Source organism: Astatotilapia calliptera, chromosome 1 (genome assembly GCF_900246225.1).
Source record: "Astatotilapia calliptera chromosome 1, fAstCal1.2, whole genome shotgun sequence".
NCBI classification, from domain to species: domain Eukaryota; kingdom Metazoa; phylum Chordata; class Actinopteri; order Cichliformes; family Cichlidae; genus Astatotilapia; species Astatotilapia calliptera.
In genome coordinates, this window is record NC_039302.1 from 8,196,353 (window position 1) to 8,216,859 (window position 20,507).

General features: G+C 39.4%; 2 protein-coding genes across 7 annotated transcripts; one reads left to right on the forward strand and one right to left on the reverse strand.

The window, feature by feature from the left end:
- Positions 1-424: 424 nt before the first annotated feature.
- nr1h3 (nuclear receptor subfamily 1, group H, member 3) lies at positions 425-12,078 on the reverse strand. 6 transcript variants are annotated; one of them, XM_026161959.1, is made up of 13 exons: positions 11,814-12,077; positions 11,157-11,235; positions 10,930-11,029; positions 9,237-9,453; positions 7,174-7,256; positions 6,048-6,290; positions 5,266-5,532; positions 4,899-5,104; positions 4,588-4,767; positions 3,612-3,711; positions 3,069-3,182; positions 2,746-2,840; positions 425-2,394 (listed from the first exon to the last, which is right to left on the reverse strand). In XM_026161959.1, exons 5-13 carry the CDS (start codon positions 7,214-7,216, stop codon positions 2,248-2,250), a joined length of 1,395 nt encoding a protein of 464 aa, XP_026017744.1. In that variant the 5' UTR covers positions 7,217-7,256; positions 9,237-9,453; positions 10,930-11,029; positions 11,157-11,235; positions 11,814-12,077; the 3' UTR covers positions 425-2,247. The 6 variants fall into 6 exon arrangements, with proteins under 6 accessions (XP_026017744.1, XP_026017772.1, XP_026017737.1 ...); XM_026161987.1 differs by lacking the exon at positions 11,157-11,235 and having other exon boundaries at positions 6,069-6,290; positions 11,814-12,078; XM_026161952.1 differs by lacking the exon at positions 11,157-11,235.
- Positions 12,079-14,123: 2,045 nt separating this feature from the next.
- Positions 14,124-19,216, forward strand: arl14ep (ADP-ribosylation factor-like 14 effector protein). Its single transcript, XM_026161999.1, has 5 exons — positions 14,124-14,340; positions 15,811-16,006; positions 16,093-16,218; positions 16,570-16,610; positions 17,595-19,216. The coding sequence occupies exons 1-5, from the start codon at positions 14,270-14,272 to the stop codon at positions 17,821-17,823; spliced, it is 663 nt and encodes a 220-aa protein (XP_026017784.1). The 5' UTR covers positions 14,124-14,269; the 3' UTR covers positions 17,824-19,216.
- The last annotated feature ends 1,291 nt before the right edge of the window (positions 19,217-20,507 follow it).

Here is a 20,507-nt window from a genome sequence, read left to right on the forward strand (position 1 = left end):
TGTCACAGGCAGGAAAGCAAAAAAAAATTAAATTAAAAATAAAGTGGAAAATAATATTGTCAGTTTCGGGGTTCCCGATGCTGTGCATGGTGGTTCACAGGAACACTTTAATAAACAAAGCCAATTTTATTAAAAGCATGAGCTGAACATGGGAGAGATAATCAGTTTAAGCTAATATTATACAATACAGACATGTTGGTCAATATGGCGATAAAGTTAAAAAAAAAAAAAAAAAAAAAGGGGTCAGTTTGGTTACACAATCCAAGCTTAACAACCAAAAATTCAAATAATTAAACATCAAGTCCACCAGCAAGTGCTTTTGGACAAAAATCTAATGTGCAATAAAGTGAATTTTGAAGAGTCTACTTGTGCCTGTGTGACATTTGTGTAGCAGGTGTAGATAATGTCCCATTTAACCAGCACGTTAGCCGTCTGATGGAATTTATTAGCTAAAAGGTCCCCAAAAACATGATTCTGGACGACCTCCCAGCTGAAATAATAGAAGTTGTTTGTTAGGGCAGAGCAAACTGCATTTTACATCTACAGTTATTGAGAAATCCAACCTTGACATCTTGTAATGGCTACAGAGGTAATTAAATTACTGTAAAACAGACTGCAAAGCCATTAAACTGTCCCAATTTTCAGCCGTCTTCACTCAACATAGGAAGAGAAAACAGACTTCACAATTATTGGCAGTCCTTTATCATCCATTATGCAGCATTTCAGTGTTACACCGCACAGGACAAGGCATGGAAAACACAGCAATAAGAAAAACATATATATATCTCTAGTAAAGTAGTTCTTTCCTGTTGATTCCTGCTCCCTGTTAATAAAGATTTTGGTACATGTTTTTAGTGAGGTTTCCCAAAATCTGACCGGTTAAAGCTGTTGATGTTGAGTACCCATTCAAGGAAGATACTCACACTATTACAGACCTTTAGATCAAGTTAGCTTTCTAACTAGAAATTCAGCTTGACATTTATTGTCCTCCGTATTAGTTACATAGTAGGTTATCAAAAATAAAATGTCACAAAACGTCTCCTTTTCTGCTCAAACATTTGACACACTTTTAAATGCTAGAGCGAAATCACAAAAGTACATTTCACTTACACAGTTACAAAGATGGTGTTAATCAAGCCAATACTTTTCATTTATTTGTGAATGCAACTTTGACAGAAAAGGGGCTTTCTCACTGGGGAAAACAAAAAAAGGCTCAGAGACATGGTAGATTGACTTTGCCAAACTGAAATTTCATCTTTCCTTACATCTTAAAGACAATACCGCCTGTATTTCAGGGTACCATTGCACTGAGTGATAAAACAAAACAAAACACACCATTTCCTGTGAAGGGCCCAGCCTACTACTCACCTGCAGAGTTGTACTTTCTTGTGCGTTAGCATGTGATTGTACAATCTTGAGGATAAGCTTTGCATTTTTTATTTTTAATGTAAACAAATATACAATTTACACTAACTGTAATGGGCTTCTACAAACGACCAAAAAGGTCCCTTATTCATCTGGAAAAACTAAAGTAAATCTATTAAACTAATAGATATTAAAGAAGCCTCCAGTTCTCAGAGGTCTACTTCACATTACCTGAGCAACTACACCAGCCTTTAACTTTTGTACTTACTCCAAAGGGAACAAAAATCTATTTGCTGCCATATTAAAATGCATATTACGTATCAACCAAATGGCCTATATTTTAACCTTAATGTCAATAAAGTGAAAAGCTGTCGTGGGTCTGATTATGCCCATCTTTTCCCCGTTCTATTGCACAAATGCAAATATCACCATTTTAACTGAATGTGTGACTGTAATCCTGACGTTTGAAACAGCCACAGCCAAGACCTGCTCAGTTCCTGTTGATTATTATTGTTAGAGGAAAAGGATAAAAACCGCACTAGAGATTGACAAAACGTTCAACAAATATTAAATCAGAGATAACTGGCTAAAGAGCCGAATGCTGGTATTTAACCACAATCACGTCAGTATCTACATGGAAGAAAAGAAAAAAAAAAAAAAAGAAGAAGCAAGGTTCAAAGAAAAGTAGGCGTTCATGTTCCTCTTAGGAACACAAAGCCATATAGCAGTCTGAGAGCAAAGGGCAGCGTTGCTCTCCCTTCCCCATGAAAAAGAAAACAACCAGTCCTTGACAAGATCGTCAGAAAGGAGTCAGTGATCTTGCTGGATGCAATGTCTGTCTCAGGCTTAACAAAGCCACGGAGTGTGACATCAGGTTTGCAGTCACTCATTGACGTCCCAGATTTCAGATAGTAGTGGGGGAAGCTTCTTGTCCTGGAGGCGAAGGGCAAAAACCTGCTCCGAGTGGACGCTGCTTAGTGTACGAAGGCTCACCAGCTTCATCAGCATGCGGGGGAACATCAAGTGATCCTAAGGAAGTTCATTTAAAAATAAATGAATAGTTTCCAAAGCGCCTTTCAAACACAATCACTTCACAATATGTGTGTGAAAACACACAAATACCTATTATCAACTCAGCTGATAATGTATAATTGTTGCTGTTTTTAGATAACAATATGTGGTCTACATTTGATTCCTTTCACCACTCAGCTTTATCTAGCACACAACTGCTCTTCTAACAGTTCAAACCCCCTACAAGTCTCAACAATACAATATGACCTTAGTCATGACCTAATGTGCTTGTTGTGATGATGACAGCCTGATTATACTGATGTTCAGTCTGTAACAAAAGAAAAAGCTACAGATATATCTGGTGCTTACATTTGGTCTCTTAATCATGATATAAGAGCGCAGTGCATCCACATAGGGCTGTTGCAGCCGCTCCACCAGATCATGATCTTGCACATTTGGCCGATCTGAAAGCAAATATACACACACACACACACACATTAATCTCTCCTGTTTGTTTATGGAGGAAAAAAAAGAAGATCTATTTTGGTAAAATGCAAAGAAAGCCTTCTGAGGGGAAAAATGCTCAATCTGCAAATGCAACCAGTTCATTTCTCCCAAAGAACTAAAAAGGGAAGGATTAGTTCTCAAAGCATTTTCACTATGAGAAGGGTGTGTAGCTTATAAATTCTGACCCGCAGAAAAGATGTTGATAGCAATGAGCAGAGCATATTCGGCCTCGTCCAGGTGCAGGTCATTCATTCCTTTTGAAAACTCAAAGATGGGGTTGATGAACTCAAACTGAAGCCCTGAGGAGGTAAGAGTGGAGAGAGGAGGGAGGAAATGAAATGTCATGTTACAAATAGAAACGCACTGCAGCTGCACGCTGTGGATTTGAGCATTTTCACAGTAAGGGAACATATGAAAACATATTTTCTATACATCTCTGTAATCTTTGACTTTCTGCTAGAAGGCACACGATACAACCATTAAAGCATTAGATGCAATTAAAGCAGAGTTTTTAATCATTACTGATGGGACTGGTGCAATAAGGTGAATGCAGGGACTGGCGTACATGTGCTGAATTTTGTATATATTATTTCTCCTTTTTAACACTATAAGTACTGCACTTAAATTTTTGTCATCATAAAAACATTTTCATTCTGACAGATGAAATGCACACACTGTGGTTAAGTAATAAAAACAATTATTTGGTAGGTAGAAATGAACAAATGAACCTGCTTTGGCGAAATCCTCCTTATTGTAACTGAAGTCCTTCAGAAATGTAATGCTGTCAATGGCAGGATTGTATCGCCGAGACGTCTCAAGCAGCATAATCTGAGAAAGACAAAAAAACCCATATTTTTTTGTCTTTCAACTACACCAGCCTTTAACTTTTGTACTTACTCAAAAGGGAACACAAACTATTTGTTACAATGAAAATGTAATAGTCAGTTTGTACACTACAGATTCACAGTTATTAATCAAAAGCAGAAGCAAATTTGCTCAGAATATGTATCTTATGAGTCATTATTTGCTCTTCTTTTTAAACTAAATTTCCTTTGTTAAGTATTTTGGGTTTTCTCATCATAAGCAATGTTAAAGTATACTGTAGTCATCCTTGGATACTATTAATTGTTTTCACTACAGAGCTTTCCTTTCAGAAATATACTGATCATATTACTATTTCCGAGCACTGGGCTCTGTTGAGGGTTTGTTACTGCCACAGAAAAACAAATACTAGATCAGAAGGCTTATAAGACTGTCGGCTGCAACAATTTCTAATAACACTGAAAACAGCTGAACCGAAAGATCAGCAGAATTTTTTTTCTGACGTGTTTGATTCTCACTGGAGTAACTTGGAGTTTGCTTGCTTGATACTTAACAGTTAAGATTTGAGACTTGCACTTGTGTTTACTCCCACCTCTGAATCACAGAGTACTTGCCAAAATGAAATGAAAATGCTAAAGTATTTTTAGTATGTTTAGAGTTTGGTTGTGGATTATTCACAGAGGCAAGACAACAAGGTAGCTATTCTTAGAGGGGCCGAGTTAAAAATCAAGCAATGGACAGCCAATCCAAAGAAAATGGGCTCATAATGAGGCATCTTAAATCTTTTCATAAAAGGGCCAGTAAAAGATAGAAACCATTCCCCCCCCCTCTAGTTAGTGTAATGGGTACAATTTAACAAAAGTCACATTTCTAGCAACAGACCTCAATAGTAGATGTCTTCAGTAGAGCAATCTGGTCTTCTCTTGTGAGCTCAAGGAAACCAGGAAGCTGCTTAGCAAAATCCACAATCTCTTGGACTGACATGATTGCCAGCTCAGTGAAGTGAGCGAACCGCTGCTGCCGCACTTCTCGATTCTGCAAATCCTGACTCTGTGGCCAAGGCTGGAATACATTAACAGTAAATATACAGTAGTGAGATAAATCTGACTCTGAGACAAACCCGCCTCAGCATTTGAGACACTGTCTCTATAGCTGCTGCCATTTCAGCTCCAACTCCCCTCTGAAGCACTTACCGTCACTTTTGGTCGGTCAAGGAAAGACCTCTTGTTGCATTGCTTCTGCATAGCCACCAGCTTCTGAATCATCTCCTGCTGCTGTGGATCCAGTGTGGCTGCTTCCTGAGGAGGGGTGGGTGTGACCACCGTGGACGTGCGGGCCGTTTCCTCCTCCTGCTGCTTCTTCAGCTTTTTCAGTCTAATTTGCTCCTCAGAAAGCACACCTACAGGTCAAAAGAGGATGCACATCCTAAAGCTCAAGCTAATTAAAGAGTTTCTTTTCATTGTCACGACTCGCACTCTGGCTAGAAACCCACATGCCAACATTGCATGTGGGTTTGCAAGTTTTCTTCATCTCTGATTCATTTGGCGTACAGACACTCACACTGCTCCAGCATCCCCGCCTCCCGACACTTGCGCAGGCGGCACTGCTGGCACTTGCGGCGCATATACATGTCCATTTCGCAACGACCATTGTTTTTGCAGGAGTACTGGGCACTTTTAATGACGCTGCGCCGAAAGAAGCCCTTGCAGCCCTCACAGCTCAACACGTTGTAGTGGAAACCAGAGGCCTTGTCGCCACAGACACTGCACACCTCGTTGCCCAGCATCTTTGGAGCAGGCCCCTTCTTTCTTTTCACTGGCTGACCATCTACACACAAATGAAAGAGATATGACACCAATGTGAACTCAAGAAAATGATCTGGGTTTAGTTAAGATAGTTTCTCAGAAGCAGTCTGTTATATATGCTCCTTTCAAGAAACAATGGTTACTTCTAGGTCTTGTATCTAAACCAAAATAGAACAGAATAAACACACTCAACGTTACTGACTCATCATAAAGGTCAAACTATAGAATAAGCATGTCTAACATCAAGAGATCAGAAGGAAATAATACTGGTTATACTGGTCTGTGGAAGTTGTCACTCCACTTGCAGTACAAACAGCCATAACTGAGATGGGCAAGTTTAGTCATGCCTTTTTCTAATTTTTGTATTTAACAACTAGGTCCTGTTTTCCACTCAACTATTTACAATAGTGACAAATACAAAGACACTGTTTTCCTACCCTCCAATTCTTAGTAACCAACTCACAGAAGAGCATTGTTTTCATTTAAAAACAATGTATTTAATGCAGGTTTGCTGAAACAGACTTTTAAAACATGCACCTGTGCTTGCAGATGTGTCACCTGCAGCTGGATCCAGCTTAATGTCATTTGGTTCTACTGGCAGAGGGCTGCTCATCTCAGCCAGCGAGGGGCCATTATGAGGGGGGACGGGGAAATCGTCTGGGTGGGAGAGGTCAGTCAGTGACAGCAGGCCATCATGCTTCATTGTGGTACTTCCACTGCTTTCCTCAACCATGCAGTCCAGCTGCAGCTCAGAGGCCCCATCAAACACCTTACTCTCATCTGAGAGAGACGAGACAAACACAGCGAAAACAATAATCATCGTCCAAGGCCGTTCCACTCGTCTTTATCTTTATTTTGACAGTTGTCTGACATAAACAGCCATGTTCACAAAAACATATACAACATGATGCAGCAATCACAGATTCAACGGTAAATTATGAGCTGGTGAGAAAGGGCCAATGTATTCTGTGCTGGGTTTAAAAGGGCATGTTGGACCATTTGCTACGGGAGAGGATAAAGGAAGCTAACAGCACTTCCTAAGCCAAAAGCTTTTCACTTGAACTGCAAACTCTGGGTGTGTCTGAGATGTCACAACTAAAAAGTTCTGAAATCAATGTGTCTCTGCCCCTTTCTCGCTGTCACTCAAGTTATTTTTGATCTAACACTAGCTTGGACGTTTTTATTGCAATTAAAATAACTTAATTACACATCACCTGTCTTTTGGCAGCTCATCTCCATATGTGACACACATGTGTATGAGGTGAGAGCAGGGAAAGGAGAGACTATTACAACTGTAAATGGTTGAGGTATGCAGCAAAAACTTCCATAGTAAGCTTAAATAAGACTACCGGTAGTTAAAATAAAAGATAAGCCACATAAATAGATAAATTACTTATTATTTCACTAAATTATTTTAGTATTATTTGTTGAGAAATGCACAAACTGCATTTATTATAAAGTAGGATATTTCTTTTAGGGCTCTCTCCCCACTAAAATAAAAAGATAATACAATATAAAAAACATCTTTTATACCCACTCTTGGAATGTAGAGCAAGTACTTCATATACTTCATGGCATAATCTAACAATGACACGTATTGGAAGAATTGGCTCCTGCTCAGGTAAACCTCTCACTCTGGACTGACAGAGATCGTTCCTCTTACCATGACCAACATCTGGGATATCAGTCACAGACAGCGTGGACATCTTCTGCACAGCAGCTTGTCATTACGAAATCAACACGTACCTGCGAAATGAAAACAACAGGACATTATGCTAAAAGTTACTATCACTACAAAATCCTCTGAAGCAAAGTTTTTCCTTGGATCCTACCCGTAAATATGGGTAAGATCCCCCTTGGACTGACAAAGACAGCTTAAGGGTCTCAATGCAGGTTAAAAGCAAAAAAAAGACAGTTTAGTCTGTTCTGATGACAGACTTTAATTTCAGGAAATGTATTGTCTTCTTTAAATATACAGTCTGCACAACCCATGTAGTCAGCTGTTGTGGCTACAAAGCATTTCTAAAAAGAGAGTTTCACAGACAACATGTTAGCCACCACCTGAGACATACTCAAGTGTGGGTGACTCTGGTAGAGCTATGCCACAGAGTTACAAAACAGTCAAGTGTGAGAAACACACTTAGTTCTCTTGAAACCTCTTGGTTGGGTGTGTAATTAAGAAAATAAGGATGTGGTTTGAAGATATCGATGACAAGTGGATTATTATGCTGTTACGCAGCATAACACAGTTCTTAGAAAGAATTAAAATAGATCAAGGCTTGTAGTTCTGGCCACTCGGAGCCTGGCTATAAAGATGTGCATACAGCAAAGCCAACTGGATGTAAAAGCAGAAATGAAAGCATGTCATGTGCCACATATGGATACATTTCAGGAAACTGAATCAGCAGGAGGCTATTTGGCCGTTCTTAACCAGCCTACAAGAAACAAGCAAGTTTGGAAATGAGGGCCGAGTTATTTTTGTGACAAATAAAAACGATAATGTTCAAACTTTCTGACATCTTTGTCACACGGCATGATAGAGAACTGTATTCTGTCTGCACATCTAATGCAGTTCATTATTCAAACCTACAATTAAAAAAATTATTATAATCCTTTTTTGGAAATGTTTTTAAAGCAACTACGGTCACTCTTGGTTCACTTCAGAGGCTGTAGCTGATGACAATTTGAACTTTACTGCCTTACATTTAGGGATGCTTCTGATATTTAGTCTACCCCCCCAACACAAATGTAGTGCATAAACTAACCAATTAGTAAACAATGAATTACTCGACAACTTAAACTACTTTATTTGATGTAATATGCTCAGTGACTGGAATAAAGACTGTAAAGGTCTACTATAGCCAGAAAGTGATGAGCATAAAAGACATAGGCATCAAATTTATGGAAACTCATGGTATGCCAATTGGTGCAGGTCCTTTCTGTGGCATTGCAACCTCAAAAACTGGTTACTCTGCAAAGCACCTGCTTCATAAATGGTGATAAGGACTCGGCAACCACTCCTGCAAGATTTCATAACATAAAAAAAACCCACATACAGGTAGGTGTTCTAGTTGGTATAACTATGTAGTAACATCCGTACTTATCAGTGTAACAGTAGTACTTTTCCACACAAGTATCATAAAGCCTTTCTGTGCATTTTAAAGTTCCCCATGTTTCCAACAAGATAAAGAAAGACAGAGAAAAGAGAATGAAACTGTGAATATATGTGACTGAAATTACATAACTCTGCTGGGGTTATGCCAGTTCAAAAATTAAAGGGAAAGCCGGTAATAAAATGAAACAAAGAACACAGCTACTATGGCAGTAATGTTCCTAGTCTCACTGATAAGCTTTTACATACCCAATGAAACCAGTAAAATCTTATTGTTCCTAACAGTTAAGCTAAACGATAATGAACACAAAACTTCTGTTGGCATAAAGAGGCTTTGGTAACATTTCCATGATAGCATTTGTGATTGTTACACCATGTTGGCTAATGGCACTAAACTGAGGCTATGTATGAATAATATCAAGTTTGCCTTTCAAAGCATGCTGGCAATTTCTAACATTTACTTTTTGGAACTTAACAGTTTCCTCACTGAAAATGCAGCTTTGGTTTGATGATAAAGAAAAACAAGGTCAACGACACTTTGACTCAAAGCTCTTATCAGCTAGAATTGAACTGCGAGACCGACTGTGACAGGCACAGCGGTGGAATGACCTTACCTCAGAATCTGGTGTCTTATTTATCGCCTATCCATCTTTCCCATTAGAGTCCACAACCTCAGCCTGCTGATATCTCTGCGGTGATGCTAAGGACTAGCTCGCCTGATGATCCTTAAAAGGATGCCAAAACCCCTGTGACTTGTTGGGCAGAAGTTTAATGACTTGATATCTCGAAGAGGGCAAGTACGAAAGAAGACAAGTCCCTTTCTACAATGCCCTATGGGAGACAGGAGGGAAAACACACAGAGAGACGGGGAGGAGGGAGGGAGGTGAAAGAGGGAACACCATAGGTTACTATTGGTCATTTGCACAGCTCTTAAATCCACACAGGGTTGTGGTGTTCGATTCTTTTTCTCCAAGTATTAGAGCCACCCATTTTCAATCTTTACAAGGTTCTTACTCCATTTTTCTCCAGTTCTGTCAAAACATAGCATCTACTTGTCCTCTCTGTCACCACTCTAAACCTTCCTCACAAAAATGCCACACAGCTTATTAGAAAAAATTTTTTTCTAACATATAACAGTGAATTATCACTCATCCATATATTTTCTTCCACTTATCCAATTCAGGATCATTTCATTAAGGACAAAAAAGCCTAACCTGGGGGTTTGAGGTTTGAAACGAATGATATTCAGAATATGTTGATTATGATGTGTTATTCTGGTCATACAAGTCTAAGCTTAGTTGATTTACTAGTTAAAATGTACGATGATCGAGGGCATCGTGGTCTCCTGCATGAATTAACAGTCTTTTGCTGTAACAATTCCTATCTGCATGTGACCTTAAGTCATCCCTGCTCTCGTCTCGCAGATAAAGTCCAATGTCCCCTGCAACTTATCAGTCAGTCACCTTTGACCATGTTTTCACAGACTGTTGGAAATTAAATGAGAGCACCAACAAACAAACACAAAAGAAAGAAAGAATTGATGCAAATCTAAAATCGCCCATCAATAATAACTTAAATGCAGTTCTTATAATGATTTGTACCTGGTTTGGTCATCATAATCTTTTATAGTTGATGATCAATCTAGAGTCAGTATTATAAAATACAGAGAAAAAAAAAGAGAAAGGACCTGTTCTACATTTACACTCCAGCAAGTCAAACATCAGTCTGCTCTTTAATAAACAATTTGAGGCCAAATAAAATCGATGGGCGTCAAAATTAGGCTTTTATAAAAAACTTGTGAGATTATTTAGCAACTAGTATTTTTGCATGTGCCAGTCAGATAACTAAATAGTAGAAATTTAGAAAATAAATTGTTCATTTGGTCATATTTAAGTTTAAAACCCCTAATAAAAATGTCCGTGTTCATTATGGGCTTTCTGAGTCTTCAGTGATTGTGAACTGGTAAGTAATATGCAAACAAAGCTGCTGAGAAAGATTCAAATTACTGCGCGTGTCAGCAGCCAGAGTGGCGGGGAAGACTGAATGTGAGAAAACACGGCGTGAGAAGGTGCGAATCCAGTGTCCGAAGACAGCATGACTACAACTGGGAAACATCGCTTTCTCAGAGTAACAACGGATGCAACTCTCTACGGTGAAGCAGAAATGGATTACTGCACTCAGCAACATCTTGGTGTGAAAGGAAAGAGTCAGTGCTTTCAGGGATCACAGATTCCACAACCAATCAATGTTCCCAGACAAACACACGCACACAATGTGGTGGAAGGAGAATAGAAGAAGTGTATTCACTTGCAGATCCACCCAGATGTTTTCACTTCTTTAGCCTCCATACTTCTCTTCTGAGTAATCTTTGGTGGAGCCGTGTTGGGAATTAAGTCAGGTCACCGAACTAAAAGATATGATAAAGATATGATAAAGATATGATAAAGATATGATAAAGATATGATAAAGATATGATAAAGATATGATAAAGATATGATCCACCCCGCTGAGATAGCAGGTGCAACAGATGTCACCTCTGCACACAGCACTTGTCAGGAAAAACAAGTGAAACCACCTCTACGGGTGGGGCAGGTGCATCAAAGGGTTTTCACACTGAAAACAAGCACATATGAGGGAGTAAACAGCCTGCCTGGCTTGTCAAGCTAAAGTAGCTTTAGTAGTAGTACCATTAGTTTTTTGTTTTTTCGCCCTTTGCAACCATAGTAGGAGCACTTGAAAGCGCAAGTGAAAACTCTTAACACGTATGACAAGTATTGTTTTGACAGTACCGGTATACTGTGATGTGGCCGTTTTGACCGCAGATTTGCTGCTAACATTAGCTTAGTTAGTTAGTTAGTTAACTAAGCTTAATGCCACTTAAGTAGTAACAAACAAACGCACACAGCTAGCCTCAAGTTTGGCTTGTAAACATCAGCCAGCTTACATCGACATACGTTAAACGGTAAACATGCCATCAACACTGCTATTCAAGCAAAACAACCAGGTGTTTAGGTGAGATTAGCTTCTTGGTCGAGCCGCACAAGGCCAGTATCGTTAACGTTAGCCGAGAAGCCCCGCACACCAAACGAACTTCCTATAAACAAGTTTAACTTAGCTAGCTTGGCTAAGTTAACGTCTCTGGGTCAATAAAAACGTTCAGAAATGACACAGAGCTGCGTTTTTAGACTCACCGAGGACTTAAGGACTTTGGGGCTGCTTGTTAGTTGGGCTACTGCGTCCGTGTGCGATTCCTGGCAAGGGCTTTAACAACATACGCTAACATGTTAGCTCGCTAGCCAGCGTCGTTCTATCATGTGATCCAGCGGCCCCGGGGAGCTCCGGCTGCGGCTGTCGCAGCAGGAAGCAGGTTTCATCAGGCAGAGGGGGCCGGGGCCGGGGGCTTCTCTATTCCGGATTTGGTCTTGCAGGAGCGGAAAGCCGCAGCACATTTATCGGCCACAGGGCCCACTTGTTTAGAATTATAGCCTTTTAGAACACAGACTTTTTAAAATATATATACATTTAATTGAGGCCCTATTTATTTATTTACATACAGAAAAAAAAGTCGTTTAAATTATACTTAAATAATATTCAGTCTCCCCTTTTTCCTTTTTCATTTTTTTTGTGCTTTAGGAATTTATTCATGATTTCATAATCAACTAAAATGAAATGAAATTGTTGAATTTGGACCCTCTATATGACACCGATAAATTATTGTAATAATGTAAGATGCGCCTTGGTTGATGATGCTGCAAACTGTGAGAAATTTACAGGGAACCTAATAACAGAAGGACTGCAGCAAGTGTGAACGGGGAGGTTTATAACATGGTAATAAGCTCTGATATGACGTATGGTTTGGAGATGGTAGTGCTCACAAAAAGACAGGAGGCCGAGCTGAAGGTGTTCAGATTTTCACTGGGAGTGACCAGAATGGATGAGATTAGAAATGAGAGGGACAGCTCAGGTTGAGCAGTTTGGAGAGAAAGTTAGAGAGGCAAGGCTGAGATGGTTTTGATATATCAGAGGAGGTATGGTGGAAATGTTGGACAAAGGATGCTGAATATGAAGCTACCGGGCAGAATTGAAAGAAGAAACCACAATGAAGATTCATGGATTTAGTGAAAGAGGACATCAGAAAGTTGGTGTGACAGAGGAGGATAGATAGAGGGTGAGATGGAGGCAGATGACCTCTAAAGGGAGCAGCTGAAGGGTAGAGAAGAAGATGAATTTGTAGAGGGAACCTGGTGTTTGTATTGGTTGCTGCTGTAATTTATAGTCCATCTTTATACCGTATGTACCTGCTTATACATGTGTAAGACTCTGAGAAAATATGGGGTCTATTCCTGTACATTTTACAGAAATTGAATGGATCACAGACTTTATACATACTTCTATTTTCCCTTTCTTATTACACTTTCTTTTCCATAATCCAACACAAAGTCTCATGACCCTCCATTTTTCCCATAATAAATCTGTAATAGGACACAAGGCTGAACACGAGCGTGAAAGCCATGCCCGATGTTTTCTATACCAGTTTTCTATACTCATTTTATTTGTGATTGCCTATGGGCCCCACCTGCTGGGACTGTGAAGGTCATATCACACCAGTAAAATAACCCACAAGTCCCCTAGCTGAAGTGATCAAGTATTCAGCATCCATCTCAGTACACCAGGCTTTATTTCTGGTCCACTGAACTTTTAAATGAGCACCCATCTTTGGGGGATTTTTGCTTTGTAACCCTACTTAAATAGCCCTGTATTCTAGTTTCCCTTTATTGTCGCCCTTCTGTATGCACAGTGTATACAGCGTATGTAGACAGTGTTCAGAGTTACAACATGCCCAATAAAGTCACTGCGCCTGCTCAGCTCAATTCCACTGTTATACTTTGACTTATAAGTAACACTTATTTGTTCAATTTGGTAATCAAAAACACCCATATAACTCGTAAGTCATTGCAGGGCAAAGTCATTTCAATTTTTTGGTTAACATGGTAACCAACATGGCTGAGGAGGACACATAGTGGATGGGTCAGACTTTTGGAATAAGAGGTCATTCATCAGCTTGTTCCGCTAGTCTGTAAGCACGGCTGTTATTAAAAATTGCAAAACAAATGGAAATGTGTTGTTAAGGATATTCTGCACTCGCTGTCAACAGTTCTAGTGTGTGTGGTGAATTCATTGATTCACTTCTGCACCTACAGAAAATGTTTTTGATGTTTGTCCCGTTAGTCTCCTGCGTTGTGTCTGCAATCTAAGACAGATAATTTTGCACTTTTCAAGCTGTGACTATATTTTTCTCAGTGATATATGCATGTGTGTTTTCTATTTTTATTGTATTTTATTTTATTTAGAATATCAACGTAACTTGAGCCGAATGACTGCCTGTCAAAGTTTGTTTCCCATTTCATTCATATTGTGCATAAATCAATAATGTTCATGACTGTTTTCCAGTGTTTTACATGTATGTGAATATCACGAACCGCCGCCAGAGGGCAGACTCTTCCAATGGGAAACAGGAAGCTTAAGCAGAAATACAGTAGTTTGGCCGAAGAAGACGGCGAAAGGAAGTTTGTAAACTGCTGTTGTTTTGTTTTTTCATTCGTATTGTCATATAGTTTAGACAAAAAGAAGAAAAAAGAGAGTCACTATGCCCGTTATATGTGCGGCAACAGGATGCAACAATAAGTTTGTCAAAGGGTCGGAAATAAGATTTTACAGGTAAGCTTTCTGTGCAGCGGAGGAGCTAAAGTTTCTCTTTAGCTTGCAACGGTATTGTTGCACAGCGTTGGTGTGTGTTTTCAGTCGCTTTAAGATGGCCTCAAGATTGAATGCAACATTAAAAGGTTTGGACATTAGCTTCAAGAAAAGCTGCCGTGATTTAGCTTAGCATTAGCTCCACAGAGCTAGCTAACGTTAAACGTGAGGGTGCTGACATTATACACCGCACCACGACGCCACACAGGTACAACGTAATGGCTTTTTCTGGGCAAGTTACTTCACCGCTTTCCTGATTTTTCAAGCTTCGTTTTCTTGAAGGAAGAGTATCTACTTAAAGCTAGTTGCTTATGGTTACGGCTTATGTACATGTACACGGTGTTGATATGTTAATGCAGCCCACCAATAAACCTATTTAACAAATTCCGGTTGCACATAAGGCTTTCAGAAGTGAATAGAAGGTAAGTTGACAATAATTTGGTAGCTTGATAAAATGTTACTGTAATAAATGTAGTCACTCGTTGACGCCTCGGTCAGTATCTGCTTTTAAGCAAAGATATAGTTTACAGATTTGTAAAACATAATCTGGAATTTCCTTGCATGTAAAACAAGTCCATGTAGACCAGAGTTTTGAGGTTTTGGCCGTTCACCAAAGGAAAGTTATCTTATCATTTAATTTATTCAGTTGGCAAAAGATGAGAGGAAACTGTAGGAGGTTCTGTTAAGTAGGACTGGTACATGCTTAAGTGTAATTCATGGTCCTGCAAATGCGTCCCTCTGCGTGCACGTTTCTTGCAGTCCTCCTAGATTGTAACTGCACGTAGCTGGAAATGAACGATTGGTTGACAGGCGGGCTGGAAAGATTAGCAAAAGTACCCCCACAAAACTTGAAAGATCCAAAATATACAGCATGAAAAGCTCAGCCAGTGACTGCAGTGGAGACTTAGGGCTCATTGTTTCTAACATTCGTTTTCAGTTCAGCTCTTTGTATGTTAGAACTTCCACTCCTCTCCGTGGCTGACAGACCAACAATGGCACAAACAAGAGTTTGTTTGTGCTGTTGGGTGGCTGTAACTCAGGTGGTAGAGCAGGTTACCTACTGATCGGAAGGTTGGTGGTTCGATTCCTGGCTTCCCATAGTCTGCATGCCAAATATCCTTGGGCAAGATACTAACCCCAAATTGCTCTCCGATGCATCCATCGGAGTATGAATGTGTGTGAATGTTAGTTAAAAAAAGCACTTAGACAAATGTGCTTGTCTGGCATCCCCAGACTACCAAATTACCTTTGCTGAACCATAATTTCTTTACATCTTTGGTTAATCACCAAATATTCATTTTAAGCCAGGATGTGTTGGATTAACATTCACACTTTGAGAGCAACTCAGGGTTCAGTATCTTGCTTAGGAATACTAGGGCATGCAGACTGGAGCATCCAGGGTTTGGAGCATCTCTTCTCTTTCTTGTGTGTCAGGTTTCCTCTTAGCAAGCCTCAACTCGCCAGCAAATGGGTGCACAGCCTTGGGATGAAGAACTTCATCCCAACTGCCAACACTTGCCTCTGTTCGGAGCACTTTAGGCCAGACTGCTTCAGAGACTACAATGGCAAACAGTTTCTCCGAGAGGATGCGGTGCCCACCATATTCACCCAAGGACAGGATTCCTCAAAGGTGCGGTCTCACACCAGGATCATGCTTATTCTAAACAGGTGACTCTGCTTTCTTTGTTTGAGGTGATAACGCTGTAAATTCCACAGATTGAACTGCGTAAAAGAGGAGTAATCCTGAAGGAGACAAATGTCGCAAATCAGATGACGACACAAGCGGACAGAGACAGAGCAAAAGAAGCTGCTCTTCGCAGAGACAAAAGAGGAGGAATGAGGGTGAGTGTCTCTTTTACTATTGTGTATACTGTGGGAGGGTAATGTGTGCTCACTTTTTTACCCCTCAAGAATTATTTTTAAAAGTCTAAAATGCAAAAATAATAATAAAGTGTCATGACTGTTGCATAAATGCAACAAAGCCATGATGTTTTGATATAACATCAGAGGTATTAGAATATTAACCAGAAGCCATTGACTGGATCATTTGAAATAAAGCAGTTTCTTTGTTGTCATTAAACCACGAATCTCTTTCCCCAGTTGTCTCTATGTGTAATATAAAGTGTATTATTTATTTTAGGCCTAATTTATCTCTGCATGAGCTATATTTCTTTGTTATTGTTATTGTTGCAGGGTGGACGAGGTGGCCGTGGAGCGAAACAGCTGTCAGACAGGTGAGAGATGCTTGCTGTACATCCACAAAAATGCATTCTAAAGCATGAAACCTTTATTGTGCTTACACCTACCACTACCACACACGTTTTGGAAATGCTTGCTGATCCAGTTTGGTGTTGCTGCTAATGCTCTTGTGTGTTTGCATGTTTGCAAGGCGAAACATCACAGCTAGGCTCACATCCTGTTTTCTTTGTTTGTTTTTTGTCATGGTTCTTCTTCCCATTGTTGTGGCTTCTCTTGGTGAATAATATTATTAAAATTGGGCTAAAAGTCAAGCCTGGACAGGGATCAGTTTTAGTTTTAAAATAAAAATGTTCCCTGTGTGGATGCAGGCATACAGTATCTCCACTGACTTTGTTGGTAGAAGCATTTGTTTGTGCTTAACACTAAGTTCTTTTTGTCATGAATCCTTTTTTTACTGTCTTGCACTTAGTTTGCTAATTAGATGTGAACATAAATTATGCCTGCGTGGATAACATTCTCCTTTTCTGGCTTAAGTGATTGTGCCCTTATGCAGACTGTTGGAGAAGAAACACATTAACAAAAAAAAACCCCAACAAAAACTTAAATTAAGACCATCTGCTGGTGACATTCCTCAGATTTCCGTTCTCATTTGCCAGAGTGTGTATTGATGAGCCACTACAGTGACCATCAGAACGATGAAAAAATATTGCCATAAACAGTTTATTTTGCGACAGCACAAAACAAACGATAGCGTAAAATGAAACGATAGACGTTTTTATATCGTCATCTGATATATATCGTTATATCGAACAGCCCTATTTTTAAGTATTATTAACATTGTCAGACATAAGCATTAAATTGGGTTCATAAAGAGGTGGTTTACATTCAGTTATGACCTTCTTACGTGACAGTTTCAGAATGAAATTTAAAAAAAATGATCAAAACTATCAGAAGAGAAAAGCTTTAAAGAAAACCAGATGCAACTGTTCTATAAGACATTGTCTGTTTGAATCACGCAGGCAGAATGTTGGAGCCAAAAACAAAGTGTACGACAACAAAGGGCGACTGCTCTCCAATGGCAAGGACTTGTGTGACTGTTTGGATGTGGACTGCATGGGCTGCTTCTACCCGTGCCCTGAATGTGGATCTCGCAGGTGTGGCATTGAGTGCCGCTGTGACAGGAAGTGGCTTTACGAGCAGATGGAAGTGGAAGGTGGCGAAATCATCCGGAACAAGTTCGCCATTTAGTTTTCAGATATGCTTTTCTTTCTCTCTGATTTCATATCCAAATCAGGCTGATGGACCATTCAAGACTATGATGCACTCTTTAAGAAATAATCCACAATATTTATCAAGTTTTACAAACCTAACAGGAGAAGAAAACTCTTTTTTTTTTTTCTCTCTTCTTTAAATAAAGATTTTTTTTCTCAATATTTAATGTCTGTGCTGTTGATATAGTGTAGCATGTTATTTTTAAAAAGGACTTTTCTGTAGTATTATCAGCAGTTTGGTTTGTAAATGGGGAAAACATATGGAGTGTAATGTATACATTGTATAGTTTGTATAGATGATTGGAGCATGAAGTCAGTAACATATTCATCAGGGAATGGGATGGTGACATAGTATCATCCAAACACTAACAGGGTTTTAAAGTTAATCATAAAGTTAAGGTGACCAATTTATTATATATTAAAACACTGCCTAAATAATAATAATAATAAAAAAAAAAAAAGGGAACACCCAGTCATCGCCCAGGGCGTCTTGTCTTAATACCTGTCGGGCACACAACATTTCATTTAAACATTTCACTGTCACCAAAGCAGGGGAAATGAAAACTGGTTTATGATTCTTAAGTGGACGAATCGATGTCCCTGAATTTTAATTGACTTTGAGTTATACTGTTCCCTATAATTGTTCCCTTAATTCTTTTTTTTAATTTAGTGGTGTGGATTTATTTTATTTGTGCGGGATGAGTACAGAAAAACATTAAAAATGTCAGCCTCTGGAAGTGTGCAGTGTAGAGGATTACATAGTGACCTAACAAATAAATGGTCGCTGGTTCAATTCCAGAACACAACTCTCCTTTTGGGTTGTGTCAGGGAGGGCTACTGGTATTAAAAACTGCTGAACTACCCTTATCACAAGAGGTCTGCTGAATGTAGCTCTGTGGGTGTATATATACGATCACATTGCAGCAACTTAATGCATTATTAAAGACTGCAAAAATGACCTGTTGAGGTTCAACGCAGTGCTTATGCAATACAATACTACAAATTTGGGTATAAATCCAATATCAAGTGAATACACAGCCAGTATTGCTGATACAGATACTGATATTTTTAACCTATAAAAGCAGCGTATGTAGGGGAGAGCAGCGGGTCGTGATTAATGAGATGAATCATTACGTCCCACAATATTTAGTTAAAATGAAAGAATACACATTTCAGCTTTTCGTGTATTTTGAAACTGTTTTTTGGAGACCTGGAATGTAAATGTGCCTGTCTCTAAGTCACTGTCTGTTGTTTAAATGTGCTATAGGTAGGCTACAAATAAAATAGATGTGACAGTCAACACAAAAAGGTTCAGCCATTTTTCATAGCATATGTCTGAGGTATATTTAAATAAAACATTTCCAACACAATTCAGTGGGCTTCATACTCGACAGTATCACTTCTATCATCCTTTCATCGTTTTGATACCAGACTGCTTTATGTTTGACAAGCTGTTAAGACATTTATCGACAGAAACATGAAAATAGATGAAAAGCATTAATAACAAAGTAAATAAAGCCAGTGACCTCTTTTAAAATCACAGAATAGTGTGATGACAAATGAAATTCATGAGCGGAGCTCCTCATCCCCGTGAGTTAGACTGACAGATAATTTCTCAGAGGTTTGAATGTCAGGACTTTGCTCTCATTGTATATCTGATCCGCACTCATTCAAAGGCGGCGCTGAAATGGGAACTAATCCTTCCTACATGTATTCCCACCTTTTTGACACAGAGTCTTAATTATTTATATTACAGAGAGCACTTTTGCATTAGCTTAAAGGCTGTTTAACGACAAATCGTTCGTTTTTAAGTACACGTTTTATCAGTTATCCAGCTAGTAAATGATTACCCTTGAAAATGTGATTCATGCTAAGTTCCACAATGATCTTTTTGCCTGATTATCACAGACTGGACACACTTCAGCAGCAGTCTTTTCACTCCCTTCTTCGTACTGACCTAAGGCCATAGACAACAGCATGACACAGCAGTTCATCGTGCCGGCTGGCAAGAGAATTGCAGAACTCCTCAGACAGTAATGTCTCATTTGTACACATCCCGCTGTCCTTGAGCTCAGCTGTAGGTCAAGAGTCATGCAGCCCAGGGTAGCTTCGCCTCCATACCCTCTTCTTATTACCACAGATTGAGCAATGGCAGCAAAGGCTGAAAACTATGAACTTTAAAGAACTGCAACGGTGGATATTTTACTTTTTAAAGGGCATGCTAATAAAATGCAAGTCCTTTTTTTTACTGTACATATTTTTTGGAGAGGAGGGTGCAGTCATCTCACTGCAGGCTGTGTTATGAAATGGAGGCATGCTGCCCTTCTTTATTTACCAGCACCACTGTCTTTATTTATAATGCTGTTAAAGGTGTACGTGTGAATGAATCTTATTAATATTTATAAAAACATGAGAATAGACAGTTGATGCAAACATCGTTCATCACAGCCCGTGAAGCTTTGTTGTCTGATTTAAATTCAAGTTGAACTATTTTCCCCATGCAGTACAGTTTGTTATGCAGCGACTCAGAACACTGAGGACGCTCCAGATACAGGTATGGGTCTTCAAAGGACACCTGTATGCTCTCTCGTCATCGCTGCCGGTGTCGTTATGTTTGATGTTGGAATCGATATCAGAGCACTTTGTTAAAGAAGCAGTTTC

What these genes read in the sequence shown, in the direction of transcription:
- nr1h3 (XM_026161985.1), bottom strand. Translation starts at nt 7,216, where the DNA reads ATGTCCACGCTGTCTGTGACTGATATCCCAGATGTTGGTCATG. An exon ending in TATCCCAGATGTTGGTCATG is followed by an intron (nt 6,291 to 7,173) that starts GTAAGAGGAACG and finishes CGTCTCTCTCAG; the next exon opens with ATGAGAGTAAGGTGTTTGAT. An exon ending in TCATGATTAAGAGACCAAAT is followed by an intron (nt 2,395 to 2,745) that starts GTAAGCACCAGA and finishes GAACTTCCTTAG; the next exon opens with GATCACTTGATGTTCCCCCG.
- arl14ep (XM_026161999.1), top strand. Translation starts at nt 14,270, where the DNA reads ATGCCCGTTATATGTGCGGCAACAGGATGCAACAATAAGTTTGTCAAA. An exon ending in AAGGACAGGATTCCTCAAAG is followed by an intron (nt 16,007 to 16,092) that starts GTGCGGTCTCAC and finishes TAAATTCCACAG; the next exon opens with ATTGAACTGCGTAAAAGAGG. An exon ending in ACAAAAGAGGAGGAATGAGG is followed by an intron (nt 16,219 to 16,569) that starts GTGAGTGTCTCT and finishes TTATTGTTGCAG; the next exon opens with GGTGGACGAGGTGGCCGTGG.